The sequence below is a fragment of the Heteronotia binoei genome, chromosome 6 (assembly GCF_032191835.1).
Source record: "Heteronotia binoei isolate CCM8104 ecotype False Entrance Well chromosome 6, APGP_CSIRO_Hbin_v1, whole genome shotgun sequence".
NCBI classification, from domain to species: domain Eukaryota; kingdom Metazoa; phylum Chordata; class Lepidosauria; order Squamata; family Gekkonidae; genus Heteronotia; species Heteronotia binoei.
In genome coordinates, this window is record NC_083228.1 from 49,949,439 (window position 1) to 49,973,612 (window position 24,174).

A 24,174-nucleotide genomic window follows, 5' to 3' on the forward strand; every position below is an offset into this window, starting at 1 on the left:
ATATAGATTGGATAACAAAATCAGTAGATCATTATTAGCAATACATAGCAAATCTGTGACACTCCACTAGTTACAAGCCACATGTTAAAATGATATACAAAGTTGAAGACATAATGTCTTTATCGGTCTATGGAAGACTTTGCCTTATCAGCACAAACCTCTCTCAAATGTTCTTCCAGAACGGTGTGTGCCTATCTTGAAGTGAAATGTATCCAGGTTCAAAGCGGCCTGAATCAACACCAATGGAACTCTTCCATTGCAAAATGTGTGGCTACTTCACACAGCGATAAACCCACTAAAGAGGACTCTCTCTCCCTGTCTCCTTACCTCATATATTCCACGGCAAAATACCTAGCATGGGGGGAAAAAAGATTCCAAACTTGAGCCACAGTGAATTCATACCAATCTGGAACATTTTCATTTTCAACCTACTTGCTAATTTTTTACTAGTAGATTGTTTTTTTGTATATAGTCATCCAAGATTTACAATATATTCACAAATAAAGTAACATGCAAGTCTTGCATAGAGTGCAAAGTTAAGCATATTTAATTCCCAATTAATTCAAACAGGATTAAAAAGTATTTACTTGTTTGATGATTGACTGTTAATTGCATAGTGGCCACTTTGTGGTTCTTTTAACATTTGTGGTTCTTTTACCTTGATACTTAACAATAATAGGTTGATGTTAACATAGCTTGCTCTACAATTTTCCCACTTTAAATTTACCAGAAAGAAATGTACAAAAAGGAGTTTCTGTCAAAGAACACAAGGGATGAACTATCTACTTCCCATAGCAACTGAACTGCTTAGTTTTCAGTATTTTGTATTGCACTTGTTATTTTCAATAGTGTGTGACTACACAGAGCATAAGTTTTTTTAAAAAAAAAATCCTAGATATAACAAGAATGGGATGCAAGCAAGACTACCAAAAGCCACCATCCTATCTAGAACCAACTCAGTCACAAGGAAACAGCACATAACTTGTGGTATCATGAATAATCTAATAATTAGATCCAGGTAGGCAACTGTGTTGATCTGAAGCAATAGAACGAAGTTGGAGTCCAGTAGCACCTTTAAGACCAATAAATTTTTATGCAGAATGTAAGGTTTCATGTGCATGCACAGCAATTAACACACTGCATTTAGTGCCTGTGACACACTCTCTCACCATCACTCTTCAATTCTGACATTGTTTATTGACTTTGCTGTTTTCCAACACAACAAATGGTATCCAAACTGGTTGTTCTTTCAGTTTGTTAACTGAATTTGTTAACTTCCATATATGCCCAGGAGGTTGTTACGTTCGGCCTACCAACATCTGTTGGCCGTCCCCGGCCCAAGAGATGCCTGCCTTGCCTCAACTAGAGCCAGGGCTTTTTCAGTCCTGGCCCCGATCTGGTGGAATCAGCTCCCTATTGAGATCCAGGCCCTACCTGACTTACTAGCCTTCCGGACCTGTAAAACGGATCTGTTCCACCAGGGTTTGTAGAATATTTCGGGCTCAAGTGCCGTGTTCTACTGGAGAAAGTGCCGTGTTCTACTGGAGAAAGTTGTTCCACCAGGCTTTAAGCTGAGGCTGTGGGCATCTATTCTTGATCTGGTTGGCCTCCCCGCCCAGCACTGTCATCTGTGCTAGGAAATGGCATAAAAACTGCCATGATGTGAAACAGCTAGGCTGGGCAATATGTGATGACATGGTAATCTGAGTGCTGTTGTGTTTGTTTATAGAATGTTTTTATTGTATTTTTATTGTTTTATCATATGTTGTACTCCGCCCTGAGCCCTACAGGGAATGGGCAGAATAGAAATATACTAAAATAAATAAATAAATAACTATTTTGCATGCTTAATCACTGCCCACCAGCTATATATAACTCTGCTCTCTGTACCCCATTTCATTGTCTGATGAAGTGTGCATGCACATGAAAGCTTACATTCTGAATAAAACCTTGCTGGTCTTAAAGGTGCTACTGGACTTCAACTTTATTTAGTTCACTATGTGTATGGGAATGTTTTCCCATTCCATTCCTGAAATTGTATCCTATTATCCCTCGAAGCCGCTCAGGACAATGTTACATTTCTTTTTAGCAGCAACTCTGAGAAATACCTAGGGGTACCTAGCATCTTTTGACCTTGGCAACAACAGACCTAAATGACTCAGTAGGGAAACTGATTTCTTAGTATCACTGTTATTAATGGAATCCTGAATACCTGATGACCTGGGACATAAGGGCCTATCTCTCAGCATAACTTCTCATACTTTTTTTTTTTTGTTGAGAAGAAAATGGGCTAAGAATATGTTGTATCTCAGTCTGAACCCTTAGAATACAATTGGGAGGTCTAAGTCAAGCAAGATTATACAGTACATTCAATAAAAACAAAAAAAACTTGAACATATTTGAATATACACATATAGTAATGGCTCAGACAACCACTTTAGTCAAAATCACCAGTTTCCTTGTTCGATTTCTTAACACTCCTTTTGCCAGTTGGGCTGTAAAGTATTTAGAGGTCATAGATATTTTAAAACATTTTTAGCAAAAATTTGAGTTAGTCAGGGTCAACAATAATGAGGACTCCTCAGGCGAAGAGGAGCTGCACTTAAGTCAGCCTTGAGTTAACAGAAGGTGACCAACAGGAAAATGAGCTGCAGGCTTGTCAGGATTCACCGCTAAGAGCTGGTGCAGAACCACTGACACTCTCCAGCCCTGATTCAGCAAATGAACCTTAGTTGGCCATTCAAAGCCCACCAGTACCTCCTGCACCCTTAGAGCACCACAGATAGAAGCTGAAAACAAGATGGCAAACTGCATGCTTCCTGGCCCAATGGCAGCTGCTTACAGATAACAAAAATGAGTAGTTACAGGATTGCTTCTGAGCAGCTGGCTGAAAGCATGACCCTTAGTCATGGGGCTATAAAAATCAGCCAAGAAAGGTGGTTAGGAGTGGACACAATGAGCCACTGACTCTGCCTTGCCTGACTTCTGGACCCTTGACCTTGGGCTAATTGATTCTGCCTTGCTTGACTTCTGGACCCCTGACTCTGGACTGACCGAACCAGCCTTGCCCGACTTCTGGCACCAATACTCAAGAGCCTGCAAGCCAGTACAATTTGTGTCCTCCCAAAATTAGCAGCAGCATGAAAGCTGCAGTTTTCTCCCTGGCAGACCTGGCTGCTCAGAACCAGGCCCTCCAAATGCTTTGGCTGGGCTTTAACAGAGGCAAAGGATTCTGCTACCATGGTCACTGCTACCCCTTCTCCTGGGAAATGCCAAGTGAGATGCCAGAACTCCAAAGAAGTTCAAGGGAGGCCAAAAAAAATTCCTTACAGTCTTGACACAGTGCAAGCTATACATGGACAGACAAGGGATATCCTCATTGATAAGGCAAAGGTCTGTTTCATAATAACCCTTTTAAAGGGGAAGGCTGCCAAATGGTTATGAAGTCTCCATTGCTAAGTAATTTTGTTGATTTTGTGGCACATATGAAGTTTGCCTTTGCAGACCCTCTAAAGATTGAGATGGCCAACCAGTGTATTTGGTGTTGGGAGGGGGTAATGTGACACACTACACCACCGAATTCCAGCTGCTGGCATGGACCAGTATTTGGAGGAGTTGTCAGAGGAAATGCTGGACAAGCTGGTCTGAACTGAGTGTCTAGTAGACCTCCAAGCTCTGATTTTGCTCTGCCTGTGCTTTGATAGTCATCTGAATAGCTGGAAGCAGGCCTGTAAGGAAGTATGCCTACAACTGGGATGCCCACAATTGGTTACAGATTCCATCCATTTCCCTTCTCCAACAGGGATCATGGCTGAAGGTACAAATTATTACACCAACTAGCCAGAGGAACAAGACTCAACTGCCAATATAAAATCCCTGGCCTCAAGTGTACTTGCCTTTTTGGGCACACGGCAGAGCACCAAAGCACTCCTGATAGCGGCCCCCAACATCTCCTAATACCAGTGAAGCTTCAGCTACCAGAGGGCGCTGGTTGTTGGTGTACACAATGATAGACCCCGGAGTATCTCTTTCTTATATGGATGCCAGTTTTGCCAAGCAACACCAGGTTCCTATATGTGCTAAAAGGACACCTATCCTGGTAGAAGCCATAGACAGTCAGCTTCCACATTCAGGTCCTGTCACTCAGGAAACTCAACCTCTGGTTTTGCCCATACAGAAACATTGAGAACAGTTGTGTTTTGACATCACCATGATGCCCACTTTCCAATAGTACTAAGGATATCCTGGTTGGAGATGCATGATCTAATGGTCAAGTGGCACAAGCAGGATCTGTACTTATGAGACCCTTGTCATCCTGAAGCTCTTCCTGTGCTTTCTGGAGTTACTGCCAGCCCAGATCTGTCAGCTGTCAGCAAAATATGTGGACTATCAGGATGTCTTCAGGAGAAAAGAATGGATCAGTTGCTCCTGCATTGGCTGTATGAGCACATCATCAACCTGATACCTGATGCTCTCTTGCCTACTCTCTTGTTGGCACCCAAATTGGAGGCCCTTCAGGAGTTTTTAGCCAAGAATCTGCAGAAGAGTATCATTTGTCCATCTACATCCCCAACCTTGGCCTGTCTTGTTTGTAAAAAAGAAACTGTAGGGGAATTATGCCTATGTAATGACTACCGGGCACTCAATCGAATCACCATCAGGAACCACTATCTACTAGTGTCACTGACAGCTATCTACTATCACTGACACCAGATCTTCTGGACCAGTTGAGGAGGAACTGGAGGTACACAAAGTAGGAACTGGAGGTACACAAAGTGCTTACAACTTGGTGCACTTACATTCCAGGGACAAATGGAAGAATGCATCCAGTTCAGTAGCCGGTATGTGCAATGTGAGTATTTGGTCATGTTGTTTTACCTGTGTAATGCCCTAACCATATTCCAGCATTTTATGAGTAACATCTTCTGGGACTTGCTAGACTGCTTTGTCATAATCTACCTTGACAACATTTTGATCTTCATTCAGGACCCAACTGAACACATGCAGGCTGCTTTGCAGTGCCTCCAGCAACATGGCTTGTGTGCCAAGCTAGAAAAATGTGTGTTCAGTCTGGATGCCATGGAATTCCTGGGACACCTCATCCTCCCGTAAGACATAAAGATGAAACCCCTGAAGGTGGAGGCTGCGCTGTCCTGGGTGGCAGGCACTTCAGAATCTGAAGAACATTCAATGATTCCTGGGCTTTGCCAACTACTATTGACAGTTAATCCTGGAATTTGCCTCCCTAGCTATGTCCCTCACCAAGTTGCTATGGCCTCAAGAACCTTTCCACTGTTCAGTAAAGCCTTTCCAGGAGTTGAAGACCCAGTTTGCAACAAAGTCACTGCTATGTTACCCAGACCCAAGCCTACCATTCATGGTTGAGACAGATGTCTCCAGTATCACCATAGGTACCATGCTATATCAGCATGAACGCCCCCCCCCCCACTGGACAACTACAACCTTGTGCCTACTATTCATGGCAAAATGCTAATGAGAAAAACTACAGCATCTGGGAGGAGGAACTACTGGTTATAAATTCAGCTTTTGAAGTCTGGTGGCACCATCTGGAAGGTGCCCAACACCTGGCTCAACTTGCATGGTCTATCATCATCATCATCATAGTAATAATATTTAATTTGTATCCCGTCCTCCCCGCCGAAGCAGGCTCAGGGCAGCTCACATAGCATAACATAAAATACAAACATTACAATAATGCAATAATAAAAGCACACTGGTTACATAACAAATTACACATTACAGTTCACTTATATATATTATTACATTAAAACCATCTGATTAAACCATCATAACCTCAAACTCCTGCAAACAGCCTGCTAACTGAACCAGAACAAATTCAGCTGTCCCTGTTTTTCTCCCAGTTTAATTTCACAATTACTAATACCCCCGATTTCAAGAACAAGCTGGCACATGCCATTCTTTGAAAACCAAGAGTTAGCTTCTCCAGCCCTTGAGGAGCAGCCCCCTAACCACAATCCTACCACCTGAAGTGTTTGCTGCCATGCCTCCCATAACCCCCCTATGATTTGGCAGGTGAACATCGGTAGGCCATTCCCAGACCAGCAGTATCAGCCACATCCTTATAGTGTTGCAGTCAGAGGCTAAGAACAGAGCTGCAGACAAGACAGCAAACTGCATGCCTCCTGGCCTGACACCAGCTTCTTGCTAATTACAAAGATGAGCAGTTGCAGGATTACTTCTGAGCAGCTGGCTGAAAGCATGACCCTTAGTCATGGGGCTATATAAACCAACCAAGAGAGGCTGCTAGGTTTCAGCACAACGAGTACAGCAGATGCTAAGCCACTGACTCTGCCATGACTGAGTTCTGGACCTCTGACCCTGGACTGAACAACTCTGCCTTGCTTGACTTCTGGCGCCTGATACTTGAAGCCAGAAGCCAGTACACACTTATTTAACATATTTTTCAAGGACTAGGATCATTTGTGCCCTGCTACCTTTGCCCCTTCCTAGTTCTACTTTTAAAAAATTATAAATAGAAAGGCAATGGACGATTAGTCTCTATGGAATGAATGAGGAAATATAACACACTATACACCCAGGTTTTATTGGGAGAGGGGGCTCATATTGAGTGCAAACAGATTATAGTTCCCCCCCCCCTCTGGTGTCATATCACATGCTATTTTCTGCATGTATTTAAAAAAAAACCTACCTGAAGAAGTCCCAAATTTAATTTATTTTAACATATTTTTCAGAGCATGAAGCTTCGGTGCTATTTTTTTTTCAACTTGTAAGATTGTACTTAAAACACCTTATTTGGCTAAAAGGTCATTTCAACTGCTCCTTTAGTCACTGTCACAGGTGGTACTAAATATGTAAAACCCATTTATACGTTGAGTCAATTTTCAGTTGCTGCCAAGTGATCTGGACTTACAAGATGCTGCTGTGAACAACCCTTCCTAAAGCATTCCTCCCTAGATACTCCCTGTCCTTTACAATGGCACATGATTAGATCCAGTGCATAGTGAAAAACAGCTTCTACATTCTCTGCTACATGCAAACTGAGTTGGTATCATCTTGAAAGGTTTGGTATGTGGGCTACTGACCACAACCGTTTTTGTGTTGGGTGTGTAGATTTGCAGGGAGTGGGGAGGTGGACAATTTTTTTCTGAAATCATTTCTGAATTACTATTCTCAATTGAGACAATTGGAGTACAATAGTTGATTACTGCAGTTGTCATTTAAGGCAGAAAAAAGTTAAAACATTTTAAAAATAGTTTCAATAAATGTGATAAAAGAGTTTCACAGGAAAAAAAATACAGTAAGGTCACTGTGTTTTATGGTTCATCATGGTAACAGAAAATAAGTTACAGTCAGTAAGTCAGTAATTTACTACAAAACTTTTTTTGCTATATATCTCTGATGCTGAAAATTAATTTTTGCTGGGTTTTCACTTTATTTGTGACATCAGGAGTGGTCATGATCTGCTATGAAACTCTCTGTGTGTGTGCATATTACCTATTTTATAGAATTAAAAAGGTAACGTTACATTTCTGGTTAGTTCCCTCACTGATCAATGTGTAACAATTCTCCAGCTCTTGCGTTTGTCCCTTTGTTCTCTCCCGCCAAAATATGTGGATATTCTGATGCTGTATTATTTTAATTTATATACAAAATATTTACAGCCACACAATTTGTCTCTGTACTAAGGGCAGAAAAGATCACAGGTTGTGAGAGATCCTATGTACAAAAAATAAATGAAGGGGCAAGACTCTTAGACACTAAGAATTCACCCTCAAAAGTATTTCCTGAATACAGCCACAGTCACATTAGATTTAGAAAACCATTAGATAAAGATAATATTAGAGATAACGAGAAACAGCCTTTAGATTACCTAAGCCAGTCAAAGCCATAGTAAGAACATGAGACAATAATTTCTAAATAAGCAGTTTCTTACTAGAGTCCCACTTCTAAAAACTGCATCAAACCTGCATCATTCCCTGAATATTGGGTTGATACTGAAGTCTTAAAACTGTTAAGAACAAAGGGATGGACCCAATTACTCTTTCTCACTAAGTGAACAATCTTTTTCTGCTAGTACAAGTAGCAGAAGGGAGTCATTGGTTGTATCTGGCCATCATGTTCTAGGAGTGGAAAGAAACGCAATTGGGAATAACTGTGGCTTACTGCCAGGATATCTTTGCATGTAGAAGGTCTTCGATTCAGTTTGAAGTCTATCAGGTAGTATGAGGTGTGAAAGAACTGTACTTGACACTCTGGACAGACGCTATCAGTCAAAGACCTTGTTAGACCAATGGTATGATCCACTATAAGACAGTTTCATACCTACTACATATTTGCTCTGTTTCCAAAAGTTTCCTTTAACATGGACAGGGGAGACCACAATAGGCTCTGTAAGAAGAAATCTGTTCAGGTTGGATATACTGAACTGTTTATTTGGGAGGAGAAATCATTTTGTAAAAAGCTGCCCTCCATATCCTTCATCTTATAGTTTATGGGAATTAGTGCTCACAACAAGTAGATATTTACTAATTCACCATAGAACACATCCACTTGCTAAAACAAATGAAAACCTGAATTTGTGTCTTTGGAAGGCAACTTGGATATCAACACCACTTTCATATCAACTAAAAAAAAATTAAGCTTGTGAACCCTAAATCTTGAGTTTATTTTCTTGGTCCGTGGACTAGGATCCAAGGCACATTTTCTCTTCAAGGCAAATAAAATGCTGGATAAACTTTACAAGGCTGTAAGCAAGCACCAGTTGGTTTGGCTTAAACAGGCATAACAAAAATTACTTCTCCCCCCTCCCCAAATAACTAATATTCTGGTGGGGGGGGGAGTTTAAGTGTCCTCCATTCTTGTTTCATAGCTGGTGAGTTGTACCCTCTGTGTTTTCCTATCCTACTGCTTGGCTGAAACAGAAGAAAATTTACAAGAAAGGGATGCTCATTTTATACAACAGAGAAGACTGTCAGTTGTCCCCTTCCCATGCTCTATGTTGCCACCCCAATCCCTTCATAGCCTCTTTTCGGGAGTGTCTTCCCTCCTTCCTTCCCACTTTGAGATAGGAATACATTCCCACATGAGCTTCTCTTCCCTGCATCTCTCAGCACTGGGCTTAATAAACAAAATACAACTTATGACACAACCACCCTTCCTAACTGAAATGACTGGTGTAATGAGCAGTGGTGACAACAGCTTGTGCATTGAGAGATGTTGGAAAGGAGGAGGCAGAGGTCTACATGCTCAGCAGCATAGGTGCTGGAACTGTAAAGGATAAGGAAAGAAGAAGTGGCAACACCAGCAGCTGCAGAGTTGGTTAAGTCAAAGTGGACTAGAACCAGTGCCTACTGTTCCCCAGTCCTATCTTAGAAAAAAGGCAGGCTATATTCCATATGGCATTACATCTCAGATAGCATTTCCAAAGTGAACTGCAACACAGATGATACTGTCTTTCCCCTAAGGCTGGCTTTGGGAGAGGGACTGTGTTTTTAAAGTGTTTGTCTGTGAAGTTCAGTTTAGGGTCAGATAAAATACAACCAGGGCCAAAGTGGTGACCACTATGAGAAACAACTGCAAAAGCTAGCTTGAGGATTCATGCTTCCTGCCAAGAGGCTGACTGATCTGTTTTTTGTAATGTCCTTTTTCTCTGGGAAGTTGAAAAAAAAACTAAAAACAAGTTGATCCAATTATGTCAAATTGAACAGTGTTAATGAAATCAGAAAGATCTAGGGTTTTTAAAAAAATAATTTTCAGCTTCCCCCTCCCCCCTTTTCAGTCAGCTCAAACACTGTAAGTAATGGACAAGAAATCACACGTAACAGACTACTCTCCTCATACAAGCTGACACAGTTCCTCTAAAAATTAGCTTTATTTTCTTACCTCAGCAACCAAATAAACTTTGCCATGTGTATAAAACAGCTGTGAGGCAGCATAATAATCGAAGGTGTGACCCTCAGAGTATTCCCTGAAGGGAACTGAGCAGCCACCTGCATCATCTTAGCTACTTTTAATAATTGAACACACTAGGAATATTAAGTACACAGAACTAAGCTCCATGTTTTTTCTATTTTAATTAAGAGGGTTTTTTATATCTGACACACACAAAAATAAGGTTTTGCTACAAAAACTGGATACAACAAAGTAATCATTTTCTTCTACTACACTGGTTCTTTGGTATTCAAAGAAATTCCAGTGGCACCATTGCCATGGAAAGCAGTTAACAAGGATGCACACTTCCAAGTCATTTGGGGGTGGGGGGTGGGGACTGAAGTTCCAATAACTGGCTCAAGCATAGCAACATCCCTCCCCCAATATACGGAATAAGAGTCCCCACACAGCTGCACTTCTACTATAAAAATTACTGGTCACCCATTCACATCTGCTTATATTAGAATAGTTGTATTTTACGTATAATAGAATATTTATATTTTATACTAAGGTGTTCTCTGTAATCTCTTCAGAGCTTAATTATGAAATCATTAAAAATTCAGTCTAGCCAACTAAATTCTGATCCTAATAAATGAGGGACCACTAGGGAAATTGAATGGTAAAATGTTCCTGCAAGAAAGTGTTAAATTACAGAAATTCAGCATTACTTAATGACAATCTCTGCAATATGCACTCGCCCCTTTGACTAGTTAAGTTTTAGATGTCTATAACATTCTCTTCATAATTTTTGCAGCTTGTGTTCATAGCTGCTATCTCACTAACCTCTTTCTCTGTAGGCAAATTAGTATTATTTCTATAGTATTAGTGGAAAACACAGCCAACCTGATTAACAGTTGCAGTGCACTTATGGGAGGCTCCAGTACAGACTGTCCAATACATTTAAATATCACAGAAATGACTATCCATTGATCCCTTTTGCATCCACTTGTGAGGTAAGTTAGACTTCAACTTGGTGACTAGTCCAAGATCCCCCTACAATGCATGCCTGAGTAGGCACCTTACCATTCCAAGTTAAATGCTGTTCCCACTGGCTCTCTTTATGGAGGTAGTAATGCAGACCTGACAGAGGTATTGTATGGATTCCTATGATAATGTAAATAAAGCATTGAGGACACCCTAAAAGATGGGAAAAGAAGATGGTGGTGATACCTCGTATTACCAACTCTCTCCACTGTTCATCCACATCCAAAATAACACATTTAATTCTAGCTAACCAGCATTCCTAATTAGAATATACCAGTTCAACAAAAATGAAAAGAATAAGACAGTATAATACAGAAAGAGGGGGGTGGGATATCTGGGGAATTTTTTTTCTCCAGCAGATAGGAGACCTAAAACCTTTTTTTTAAAAAAAATCAGGACATTTAAATTAAGCATGAAAATTTATAGTGTAAAACTCTTCCTAAAAACTGTTTTTGAATACAGGAACCATGATGAGTAAGGACCCCAGCAAATGCTTGCTTACAGCCTCTGAAAGTGAAGTTGATCCAGCGACATCGCTTGCCTTAGAGATGAAATATGCACTGGATTCCAATCGGCAGATCAAGAAAAGGAACAAAGCCCTACAGGTGAGATTCAAAGACATCTGTGAGGCCCAGAACGAACAGCGGGACAAGCAGCTTTCTACATTACAGCAGACAGACAAAAAGGAAGCAAAGCCCATCACTTACAGAGCAGCTTACCGGAAATATATGACAGTGCCTGCCCGGAGATCAATCCCTAATGTTACTAAGAGTACAGGAGTTCAGACTTCACCTGAACTTAAAAAGTGTTACCAGACATTCCCTTTGGACCGGAAAAAGGGGAATATCATCAAAAGCATAGCTTCTGTTGACACTTTTCCCAGTCAAAACAATGGATTCCTAATAGATGTTAAAGATAAAGACAGCAGAATCTCAGGGGAGGCTGCTCAGTGTAGCAAGAAAGTCACTGGATTTGTGACAGCGGAGTTTATTTCCCATACTAATGAACGGATGAATGCAATAGAGCAGCCTTCTAGTGACAATTGTTCAGAGACATGTAGAAGCACTGATTTGCACAGCTGTACTAAAGAACCTCCTTCTCTTCAAAACTCAGCAGCTTCTGTTTCAGAAGAGCCTGATTACCAGCTGCATGACAAAGCAAAACACCACACAGGGCCGTTGGGGAACGAGGAAGCTCATCCAGCCACCCATGGAAAAGTGTTCAAGACCGAAGTAGCTTCTGTCTACTTGCCTGAATCCAGTTCACACACCTCACAGACTGACCTGCAAAATTCTGCAGCAGGGAATGAATGGTCTCTGTGCCCAGCTAAGGAGGACAAAAAAAGAACAGTGCATCTTAATGGCCTGCAATCACAAGCCGTAAGTGCAGCTCAGGCCTGTTCGACGCAGGCACAGTGCCAGTCGACTGAATGTAATGAACAGACCCTTCAGATACATGTTTCACCTATGGAAGGAAATCAGCCTTGTCAGACAGCAGTCGCTGTGAGTGAAGGATGTCAACAAATCGTGCCTCACACAGAAGTGGTAGACTTGAAAGCACAGCTACAGATGATGGAGAACTTGATCAGCTCAAGTCAGGAAACCATAAAGGTCTTGTTGGGTGTTATTCAAGAGCTGGAAAAAGGAGAAGCTCACAGAGAAGGGTAAGCTGTTTTTACAATCTTCCTTAATATGCATGATCATCTCATTTGCTAAAATTGTTTACAGCCGAACAGAATTCTACTTAGCCTTTTACTGTTTCAATTATATTTTATGCATCCTCAGATTTTTGCTCCAAACGTGTTAGAACTGCTATAAAAGTAGACATAACTGCATATCTATTATCTTGCTGAATTGCTTTATTTTCATGAAACAGTTATACCTGATTCACTATACCTGCAATACATAATTCAGTGTCTAGCTTGACACTAATGTACGAATGCTGCAAAATGACCTTCAGTCTATTTCATTTGTTTCAAATGCATATAAAACAGTTTATGTTTTAGTACAATTGTGTTTGTAAATAAGCATGCCTTTGATACCAACATAATTTCTTCCAAAAGGTATTGTTTAGCAAATTTAGTACTGTAGGCAACAGGAAAACATTCAACAAAATCTGAAATTGTCCTAAATATATAGCAGTTTTATTTGACAGAACCGGAATGCCTACAGAGTATTTTAAACATGCATTAATGTGTGCCTTCTTTTGTTTAACTATTTACTACAAAAGTATTACTCAGATCTATTTGTACAAGCTTAGTTATTTATTCAGACTCAGCTAATTAAGTCTTTATCTGATAATTGTAACTTTTGTGCTTTTGGCATCTCATATGCATTCTCTTCCTTCACCTAAATATATATTGTCTTTATCTGCTAGTTAATTCAATGGTTGCATTCTGGCACACACAATTTTAAAATTTATGATTGTAGATTTCAAACATCTCTATACTTCCTAAATGCTTTGCACAGCCCTAGTTTCTCCCATTCAGGAAAACATTCTTCCTTCCATTTATTCTTTATAATTACCTAAATTTAGCAATATCCACATAGGTTGCTCGTGGCTCCTGATAAATAAGCAAGTGAATAGGAAACACAGTAAGCATAAGATCACTTTACAGCACAGAAGCAAGGTGTTCTCTTGAATAAATGTGTCAACATTTTATCAAGATGGGTAGCTGTGTTACTCTGTCTGCAGCAGTAGAAAAGAACAAGAGTCCAGTAGCATCTTAAAGAGTAAAAAAACCATGGCAGGGTATGAGCTGCTCACTTCTTCAGATCCATATTTTAGAATGTGAATCCAACTGTCCTTCTATCTTGAAGAATGGAGTTATTTCAGATGCCAAATGACAACAGCAGGTATGATTGGATTAGAAGTGATATGCAGACAGCCTGGTAACCTAAAACAACTTCTCACCTGCAATGATAAATTATTTAACAGTAACATTGGTACCAAGGCTTGCAACAAATCAAGATGCCAACTTTGCTTTCATATAGTTCCTAGCAACACCATGGGTTGCCCCAGCAACATCAGCCATACCATCTCATGTTCATCCTCTAACATGATGTATGCCATCACGTGTCAACAGTGCTCTCCCACCCGCTATATTGGACAAACAAGCCAGTCTTCATGACAAAGATTAAATGGACAGAAGCCTAGATTCAGGTGGGTAGCCATGTTAGTCTGAAGCAGCAGAACAAAGTTTGAGTCCAGTTGCACCTTAAAGACCAACAAAGATTAATTCTGAGTATAAGCTTTCGTGTTCGTGTACACTTCTTCAGATACAGTGAAATGGTATCTGAAGGGTCCACTGGACTTTGTTTTGGGCATAAGTCTGACATTAGAAACCTCAACATTCAAAGTGCAAGAACATTTTAACCTTTCAGGACATTCAGTTGACAACTAAGAATAGCAGTTCTCGTACAAAGGAATTAGACAGGGGGATTAGAAAGCAAGACTGCTGAATTGCAGCTGGTAATAAAGCTCAAAAAACTGAATCCTCCTGGACTGAATCGAGACATAGGTTTTCTGTCTCATTACCAATGCTGAGTTCTCTGCACCTACTAGCCCTATGCATATCACACCTAATCCAGTCATGCATGCCATTTACATTCAGCATCTGAAAATGTGCCCCTCTCCAAGATATAAGGACAGATGGATTCACAATCTAGCTGTACCTGAAGAAAAGAGCAGTGACTCATGAAAACTCATACCCTAACATAAATTTTGTTAGTCTTTAAGGTGCTACTGAACTCTAACATTTTATCAAGACTGTGGTTGGCCCAAGCCTGACATCACATATTCATTTAATGGACAAGCCTGCCTGGGACTCAGGTCAGGTTGCAAAATTTTTCAAAAACCATTCTTAATTTTCAGCTGCTAGGTCACCTCATGTCCTAGGTGAATCTAGTAGAACAATTTGTATTTTTAAATGGTAATGCTAAGCCTATCAAGTTTACTAAAACTATCTTTTATTTGTAATATGCATTAGGAGAAATTTTCTTGAAATCTGGTTGCTCAGAAGACTCTTTTTGGTCATTATCAAGAACAGAGAATTTAAGAATCACTTAAATGTAGTTTCTAGAGAATTATTTATTCAAAAAGTGCTTTTCTGGCTTCAGTTTGAAGTGCAGATAGATAATACAGAACACAAATGAATCTCTGATTTTGGATCTTATCAGATTAAACTATAATACATTATGCAAACAATGATCTGTCAAAACAAGCTTTCCAGAGAACAAATGCACATCTTTTCCATTTGTGGTTACTCTAAAGACCGGCACATTTCAAGCTAGACTGACAGTGATGGTAGATTTTCTGCAAATCACAAGGACCCTTAAATTTAGCTAGGATTAAATTGGCATGGATTTATGCTATTTGTCAGTGTGCAAATTATTGACAATCACAGAGGTTCTACTTCAGTCACATTGCCCCCTCATAGTTATTGCACTTGCATAAACCATTTTGTAAAGGGTAAAAACTGTCAGAGTGCATTTGCTATCTGCCCCTGATGTCATTAAAGGACTTGGCTTGACTGTCTTCCCCTATGCACTTGAGTTAAAAGCTCTTAGGTCACCCAAGTGGTTTTTGCAAAATCTGATCTAACAGCTGAACAAACATTATATGTAGCATTTTTATATGCTCCATTGGTTTTCAGACTTTCTTGTCCTGTGGAAACCCAAGCTATACTGACTCATTTGTCATGAAATCCTTGAGTGTTTGCCACAGAAGTCCTAGAAATTTCTTCAGAGCATTGTATATAATTAAGAGCACTGACTTTCAGCTAGTAAATCATGACACCATAGATAGATCATAGGAAGGGAACACTGATGACTACAGTACACATGTATCCTAATTCTAGTCTAGGGATGGGCAGACCTAAAAATTCCAGTTTGGCTGGGGGCAGTCCCTGAGCCAAGCCAAAAAAATCCTGAATAATCTGGGAAGGGTTAAATGGTTGGCAGCCATTTAATCTGTCTATTTTGCTTCCCCTGCTTCAAAGTCATCTAAATCTAACAGCTGATGGGCAGACCCACTCCACTGTTAGGTTTAACTGGCTGACAGCCATTTCAGCATAACAGTGGGGCAGATGCACCTGTCAGCTGCTAGGATGAAATAGATGGCAGTCATTTCACCTGTCCATTTTGCTTCTCACTACTTGGAAGTGGGGGAAAGGATCAAAACCAATTGGTGAAATGGTTTGCAACCATTTAAACCTAACAGGTCAGCTGTGGACCCAGCACTGCTCAGCTGTTAAATGGCCTGTGCACCTGAACCAGACAAAAGTCCAGTAAATGTTTGGGGAAAGAACCTCCCCAAACATTGGTTCAGGGGCTGTGAAATGGGTCATGTTCATGCTGAACCGGTTTGCGCCCATCCCTATTTTAGACTGCTTTAACTGACATGGCTTCTCCCTAACCTTCCTCATACCACCTTAAGCTTAGAAATTGCATTTTGGTAGAAATACTAGGAATTCTCTTGATATCTTTCTCACACACACATGGACATGCACTAATTACAGCTCTTGAAGTCCCAAGGAGGAAAACTAGCATGTCTGCAGTGAATATGTACACTCAGAACAAAGAGGCACTTTTCCCTTTTTTCCTCTGGGGGAAATGAAATAGAATGGAGTTCCAGAACCATTTTGTGGAAACAAAGTTCTCCAAAAAAAAAAAGAAGAAGAAGAAAGAAAATGTTTAAAACTTCATGGGACACCCATATGCTTCTCCTTCATTTCCCTTTTAAGAGTTTCAGCGCCTCTTTTTCCAGAAAAAAAAGCCCTGTCCAGATGTAATACTGAATAATGGGTTGGCACTGTGTGAGTGAGCACCATGTTTATGCATATCCTCTTCCCCCTTAACTTGCTCTGCATTTGCCACTATGTTAATAATGGCAAACTATGGTTAGTGGTGAAAACAGAGCTACTAAATGAGGGAGCGGGAAAAATATGTGAGAACAAAGCTTTTCACACAGCACTGAACCATAGTTTTGGCATTGCATCTGAATCAAATAGAGACTGAGAAGGAAGGAGTCCCAGTCTTAAACAGTTTGAAGCATACTGTTTGGGTTTACAGGTCACGAGCAAAGTCTGCTAGTTGCATCATTGCCTTATGTGATAATAAGCAAATGATCTCGAACATTGGCCTCCAACCTTTTTGGCACCAGGGACCAGTTTAGTGGAAGACAATTTTTTCATAGACCAGTGAGGGTGGGAATGCTGGGGGTTTTGCTATCCAAGGCTGCCCCCATGCCCACACTCTGTCCCTGCTCTCCCCCATTGGGGGTCTTTAGGAGTAGGTGCAGGTCTCTGCCTCACTCCATGGCCCGGTTGCTAACAGGCCACGGACTGGTACCGGTCCACGGCCCAGGGGTTGGGGACCCCAGATAATATATCCATGATATTTCAGGCATGTTGCTGGAGAAAATGGACTAGCTATCTTTAAAAGAAGGCTGCCTACTAGATCTCATTGAGGACCCATGAGAAGCTATTGACAAACTCCAAAGTATCCTAAAATAAAACTTGAAAACCACCAATATAATGTGACCCTCAGAACAAAAATAGAACATTTTATGTGTGCTGGACACACCACATCATCCATACCATATAAAGAGAAAGATGTTATCAGCAGAACTTGGATAGCTGCTTTTAAAAGAACCCTAAAATAAAAAGATTTCTGAATTATCATTAGAAGATTATATATTAGTCTGTATAGTGCTTATTCTACAGTGTAATTTCCAAAAGAAAAAATGCACATTCTGGAGTGTTGTGCAGACTTTTTTTTTTTTTTAAAGAAAGTAGACACCAAAGGCCTGATTCATTTTAGCTATTAATGTAGGAATACAAGGTGGTAAATGCAACAATATAATCCAACAGGGGAGACCTTTTTCCAAACAAAGTGGTAATTAAAGTCTTAGGGCTCCCACTAGCACTCTACATTGATGTAAAAGATGGGAGTAAAAACAGCCAGGACTGATTATAACATTAAGTAAAATTAACGGTATTTGGATTAACACAGTATTTATCACTGTCAAGTGTGAATGTTTCTATGCTGGGGGCAACTGTAGTGATAAGAACCATGCTGAAAACCAGCATACAATGCCTGTGCCAATACAGCTGGAATGTGCTTTTGAAACATGTACAGTTTTCTACTCACGACTTTGCATTGATGTATCTTACCATTTCTTTTCTCCCCTCTTTCATTGCCATACATGTTGTTAAAACACATGTGTTTAAATTGCGAGGATAAAGTTCTAAGAAAGGAGAGACTACTTTGGCAAGTTGATACTTCCCCACTTAGGTTCAATAATGTCTGACAGAAGTCATCAGCAATCCACTGTGGATTTATGAGAGTCACCATCACAACCTGATTTGGGACTAGGGATGTTCATGAAGATCTGAAGCTGGTCTCTATGTGGTTTTTAAACTGTGGGATATTTCCCATCTTCTGGGGGAGCTGTCCTGTTATAGTCCCTGTTCTAATAGCAGTGTTGAACTAGTATCAAATTCACAGATACTTTAGGGGCATGTATGCAACTATGTGCAATTATTTCTTCACACTTGGCTGTGAAATGGGTAGTTGGGGCTGGGTAGGGAGAAGACAAAGCAAGTATAGAAAAATAGCTTAGGTCTGGGAAACACTTTTATACATAAGACTGGATTCATGTTAATGTAAAGAGGACAGAGATTCCCAGGTGGATCAGAACAATCAATGTATGAATATCCACACTAGCCAATAAAGGGACAAAAAGACAATTTATAAATTTTAAATAGGAAGTTACATAGTTATTGTAATTTTAAAATGGTACTTGTTCCCACACAAACATTTGCATGACTCAAGGAAAATGATTAGACGTGTGCATTAAAGAGAAAAACTAACTAACAAATGTGATGTTTAAATTTATGTTAACAAAGCATATTAGGATACTAAAGGATCTTAAACCATGTGAGTCTGGGCTGATTTCAGCAGATTTTATTTGGATCTTAGGAGCTAGCTCAAAAATTTATGAACTAGATTGATTTTAAGCCTCCCGGATTTTGTATTTTAATGACCACGTTTTTCTGTTATTGCTACCACAAAACTTGATCCTACCCTCTTTTCACAGTTTTATCAATCAATTCTATGATGAAAATGTAGCATTATATAAATATAGGAATAATAACAAAAAAGCTATCGTCTAATGCTAATCTAACATCTTTCCCCCAGTTTCTCATTAAATTGCTACTGCTTTTAAAAACCCCATTAAATATGCCACCAGTACAGAAAACCACTACTTGAGGAATGAATTCATACTTCATCACTGAATCAAATTAATTAAAATTTAAGCACATTATTTAATAGAAGATATTTTGATGAAAAATAATGAATTAACTTTGTACTTGTACCACAAATTGCTGAGAGACATCACAATAAAATCACTGTCAAAACTGTTAGGCATCCCAATGAAATTTCTAAGTCCCATGGCAACCTGGCACCTAGCATTGTCTAGCCTGTGGGCAGTTGATCTTGTTTTATTTTCATACTGTCACTCATACTATTAATGAACAATGCTCTACATGAAAGAGTCAGCTGGTGCTAGCAAGTGAAACATCAGACAGCCCGATAAGGACTTTGTAATAGTAAATTTTAAATTCAGGCTCTTATTTTGTCATGAGATATGGGCGAAAACAATTTCATCAGTTTGTAGGTTATTCAGTCACACCTGCCTCAGGACTCCTTCTGGCTTCCTATCTTACATAGCCAAGTTTCCAAAGGCTATGTAATGTAAAACAGCAGTATCAAACAACCATCTAGTTCAGGGATGTCAAATATGTGGCTTGTGGGGCAGATCTAGCCCACGTAGGGCTCAAATCTGTTGCCTGAGCAACTTCCTTCTCCTGCTTCCCTTTCCTGGACTGTTGCTGCACCTGAATTGCAGCTTGTTTTTTTCATAGCTCCCTCGGTGGCTCTTTGCTTCCTGTTTCTTTTTTGCTTCCTGATTTCCTTTTGCCTCCCTCCTCTCTTTCTCAAACACTCCCCCCCACACACATACACAAACACACCCTCTCTCTCTCTGACACACACACTTCTGCTTCCTTCTTTAAGTTGCTCCTCTTTTTGAGGGGAGGAAGGGAGGGAGAGCAGAAACAGAGAAAGAGAACAAAGTTGTTGAAGCCCCACAGCAGCTTTAAGACCAACATTTTTTCCCTTTGATTTCCAGGTATCAGCTTTTGTGCGCAAGCACACTTCTTTGGAGGGAGGGAGGGAGGGAGGGAAGAAGGGAGGGAGGGAGGGGTTGGATGGATTCTTCTGATAAGCACAATTTACATTGAAGAAATTATTTGGGCTTATTCTGTAAAGTTGTTTTTTTGAAAAAAGAAGAGTGGAGATATCTGTTTCTATCTGGATTTATTTTCTTTCAAAAAGGCACTAATTAGGAATTAGAATACTTGGATTGGTCCTTATATCTTGAGAGTGGAGTGATTTCAGATGCCAAATTATAATAGTGCACATTGATAATGAGACAGGAAAACTAGCTCTTAATTCAGCCCTGGAGAATGCATTGTCTTGACCTTCATTATCAACTGCAAGTCAGCAGTCTCTCTTTCTAATATCCCTTTGAAATTCCTTTGTAAGACCACTGGTACTCTTACATCAGCAACTGAATGTTGTGGTATCTAATGTCAGACATGTCCATTTATTCTTTGAATCCTCCTGGATGCAATTGAGACCTAGGTTTCCTGTCTTATTACCAACGCTGGTATCTCCACATCTACTACACCTCTGCATATCAACCTAATATAATCAAGCCTTCTATTGTCATTCACCTACTATTGTCATTTGACATCTGAAATTACCTTTATAATGTTTATATCTCTGGTACATCGTGTTACATTTTATGGCATGCATGGCCTGGCCCAACAAAGTGACATTTATGTAAGATCTGGCCCTTGTGACAAATGAGTTTGACACCTCTGATCTAGATATTATAAGCTAGATATTTCACTATTTTAGCCTCTATCTAGAATCAACTGCTACTGCTTATGAAAGGAACAAGCCAAGATGCTTTTTTTATACAATATATTCCATATACTAACAGCCCTTCCTGATAAGTCAGGAAACATATATATATATATATTATTTATTTACTTTTCTCTGCCTTTCTCACCAACACTCAAGAAATCAGGAACTCATGGTAACTTCATCCTCTCTCCTAACAACATGCTGAGACACAGCAACTTCCATTGAACTGCTCATATCATTATTAAACAGCTGTACTACTGTTACCCATTCTCCTTCCCTGCAGGGTATCTAGGTTGAGACATATTCACTGCCTTTACCAAGTAATAAGTGATCATCCATTTTATGTCGTGCCATTCTAGCACCCAGCATCAGACAGTAATATAAATGCAAGTACAGTTGGCATTCAATATAGATCCATTGTAATTACATTTCCTTATAGTTAAATATTGTTTAAAAGCTAGCAAAGTATTCTTTCAACACTGGCATCCTTTTAAGGATATTCCACTTTCTTACAGGTAAGGTTGCCAGTTCCCCTGCCTCTGCCTCTTGTTTCCCACCACTGTTCAGAGTGGCAGCAGGAGAAAAAATAAATAAATGCCCATTGGGCAGATGGTGTAACTTCATTTCCATGGAAAACCCATAAGTAATATCAGTCCTCTCTAGGAATCACGGAAAACTCTATGGTTTTACCACAGAGTTTCCTAGAGGTGTGATATCAGTTCCAGGCTTTTCCTGGAAGGATTACACACAGTTGTCAATGGTTACTCCCTTATTTCCTCACCCTTCTCAGTCTCCTACTAGTTGCCAGACCAAACCAAGCCAGACAACCCTAATTATAGGCAAAAGGCACAAAAACATATGCCGCACTTAGAGGAGCAGTGACATACAAAAGAGTTTGCAAATCAATACTATGCATGTTTGCTTTTTGGCAGACTGCAGTGTTAGCCAAACAAAAAATTAATCTATTGTGCTGAAGGCACACACATAGTTTTTATAAAATGTTCTATAATGTGTAAACTTCTTCACTCCTATTTCTTCATCATCATACAAGGCAGAATAAAAACGGCTTCCCTATCCTCATACAATGCTATACTGTCAGATTGATTGGTTTTATACGTTCATGTAGTTGTAAAAAAAAAGAAAAAAAGAAAATGGTTTTGTGGTTGTCAAAGAATGAAAAAAAAACTTTCTTTTAAATTACAAAAGCAAGCAATTTTGTAGTTTACAAGCCTAGTATGACTACTCTAGCCTTCAATTATTAACAAATGTTTGTGCTACTTAATATCTTTTTTAAACAACCAAACACAGCAAACCTAATAACTGATACTTTCCCAGTTACAGTTCATAAGTGCTTTAATGAGACTGGAAGATTAGTGCTTAGCGGACTTCTTTTTACAAATCCGCTGGAGGCCTTAAACGATGCTGAGTTTGTCTGTACTGGTGTCAGCATTGCTAACATTAGTGAAATCACTCTCTGGGTATCTGTTTACTTTTTGGAACTTCAGTTCTCCATCTTCAATGGTGAATGGTAATAAACTACCATACTAGATGATGTTGAAAACACACTGCAGAAGAAATGCAGAAGGGAGAGCAGTTCTATTCAACATCAAGTAGATGGAGCGGGGGGGGGGGGGGGTGTTGCACCTCTTTAACATAGACTATAATCAGGAAACAGGATTTCCCAAACCCTCAAACCCAGCAGCATTCAGAACACATTGATATCCCTCTCTCTCACTTCTAGGTACTATTTGAATGACTCTATAAATTTCAAAGAATACTGGAAAGAGGATCTGCGAAAATATATTTGTGATCACAGGAAATACAAAAGTTGATTATTAGTAGTGGTTCATATAAACAACCCATCTTAGAAAGTCCCATACCTAATATTTTTTTAAAAAAATCTGAAGAAACCAAAACTCCTTTTTTTTCAATGCAAGGCTCATTAAAAAGATTTCATCTGTGTCTCCAAGTATGAGAAGACACCTTAGTATTTTAAAAAAGATTTAAACAACATAATAAAATGACAGGCACGTGAAGGGCAAGCAATCTGTAATCACCACATTTCACACAAGAGACAAAGCAATAAACACAAACACATAATCCCAACAAAAATACCATATGGGAAGGGAATGTCAATTTGATTATGCAACAACAGCAATTATTTATTTAGCCCATGTGAATTACTTTGAAATGCATCCATTTTAAAATTAAACACTGCAATTAACACGCTCCAGACGACTTTTTGTGTGTGACCACTGTATGTAACTAGCATAAAATTGTTCTTGTGTAGTAGTTCACTCTTTGCATATGTCACTGAGAAATTAATTTAAATTTAATTTAATTTTCACAAACTGAAGGAAGTTTATAATGGGCAAAAGAACCCCATGGATAATTATGAAATCTTTACTAAATCCTTTCCCACCCTTGGAATAAGTAAAGAATACTATGGTTATTTGTTCAAAATGTATAGCAGATTAGAGTTCCAAGTTTACAAACAGGAAGCAGTGACTCAAGATGTCTATTGCATCCTGTATAAAAGGAAGGACTAATTCAAAACAGTCATCTAGAATCAAGCTAGAACCACCAATATATGTCTTCTAGATCATGAAAACACACTAACCTTCTTACTGATTGTAAGCAAAACCAACCCTTCTTGGAATTAGGAAGGGGAAATTACTCTTGAAACCTGTTAATTTATTAAATTAATAAATGCTCCTTTCTTTAGGGTGAAAGGGTGAGTATTTAAAGATAAAAATGCTGTCCAGTAACATGAAAACAAAACAAGCCCCTGGGAACACGTGTGACACTTGGTATCCAATTTTTGTTGTGGTGTATCTCACATCCAGTGAGGCAGACTGTTCTGTGGTTTTAAAAGTAGTTTATTGATAGTAAAACTATATTGATACAAAAAAAACTCTGAATGATCATGCATGCTAACCCTATTGCATGAACATACTAGTCCTGTATCACACTCCAATTCAAGCTTAGGCCTGCTCCCTGACAATATTGTCCTGCAGTCCAGAGCTACACTGAGGGCCAAAGGATTATTTAAGCAAATATCTACCACTGAGATGAGATCATTTAAAATAATCTACCTCAGTCCTGCAGAAAGGCAAGGAAATCATTAGTCAACTTAATGTCTCTGCACTACGCATAGAGTCTCTCTTCATCTTGTAATTCTCCATGTACATCTCTCTATCTTTATTCTTCCTACAGGAACATTTTATATCTGTTAAAATTAAACCTATCAGGTGCAAGT

General features: G+C 39.5%; 2 protein-coding genes across 5 annotated transcripts in view; one reads left to right on the forward strand and one right to left on the reverse strand.

The window, feature by feature from the left end:
- The window catches only part of DOCK1 (dedicator of cytokinesis 1), a 550,707-nt gene that overhangs the window by 290,621 nt on the left and 235,912 nt on the right, over positions 1-24,174 (reverse strand). The gene's annotated exons all lie outside the window — the stretch shown is intronic.
- The window catches only part of INSYN2A (inhibitory synaptic factor 2A), an 82,160-nt gene that overhangs the window by 16,509 nt on the left and 41,477 nt on the right, over positions 1-24,174 (forward strand). For all 3 annotated transcript variants that reach the window (XM_060241425.1, XM_060241426.1, XM_060241427.1), the window contains one exon: positions 11,380-12,580. In XM_060241425.1, the coding sequence (XP_060097408.1) occupies positions 11,380-12,580 (1,201 nt within the window). The remainder of the gene's footprint in view (positions 1-11,379; positions 12,581-24,174) is intronic.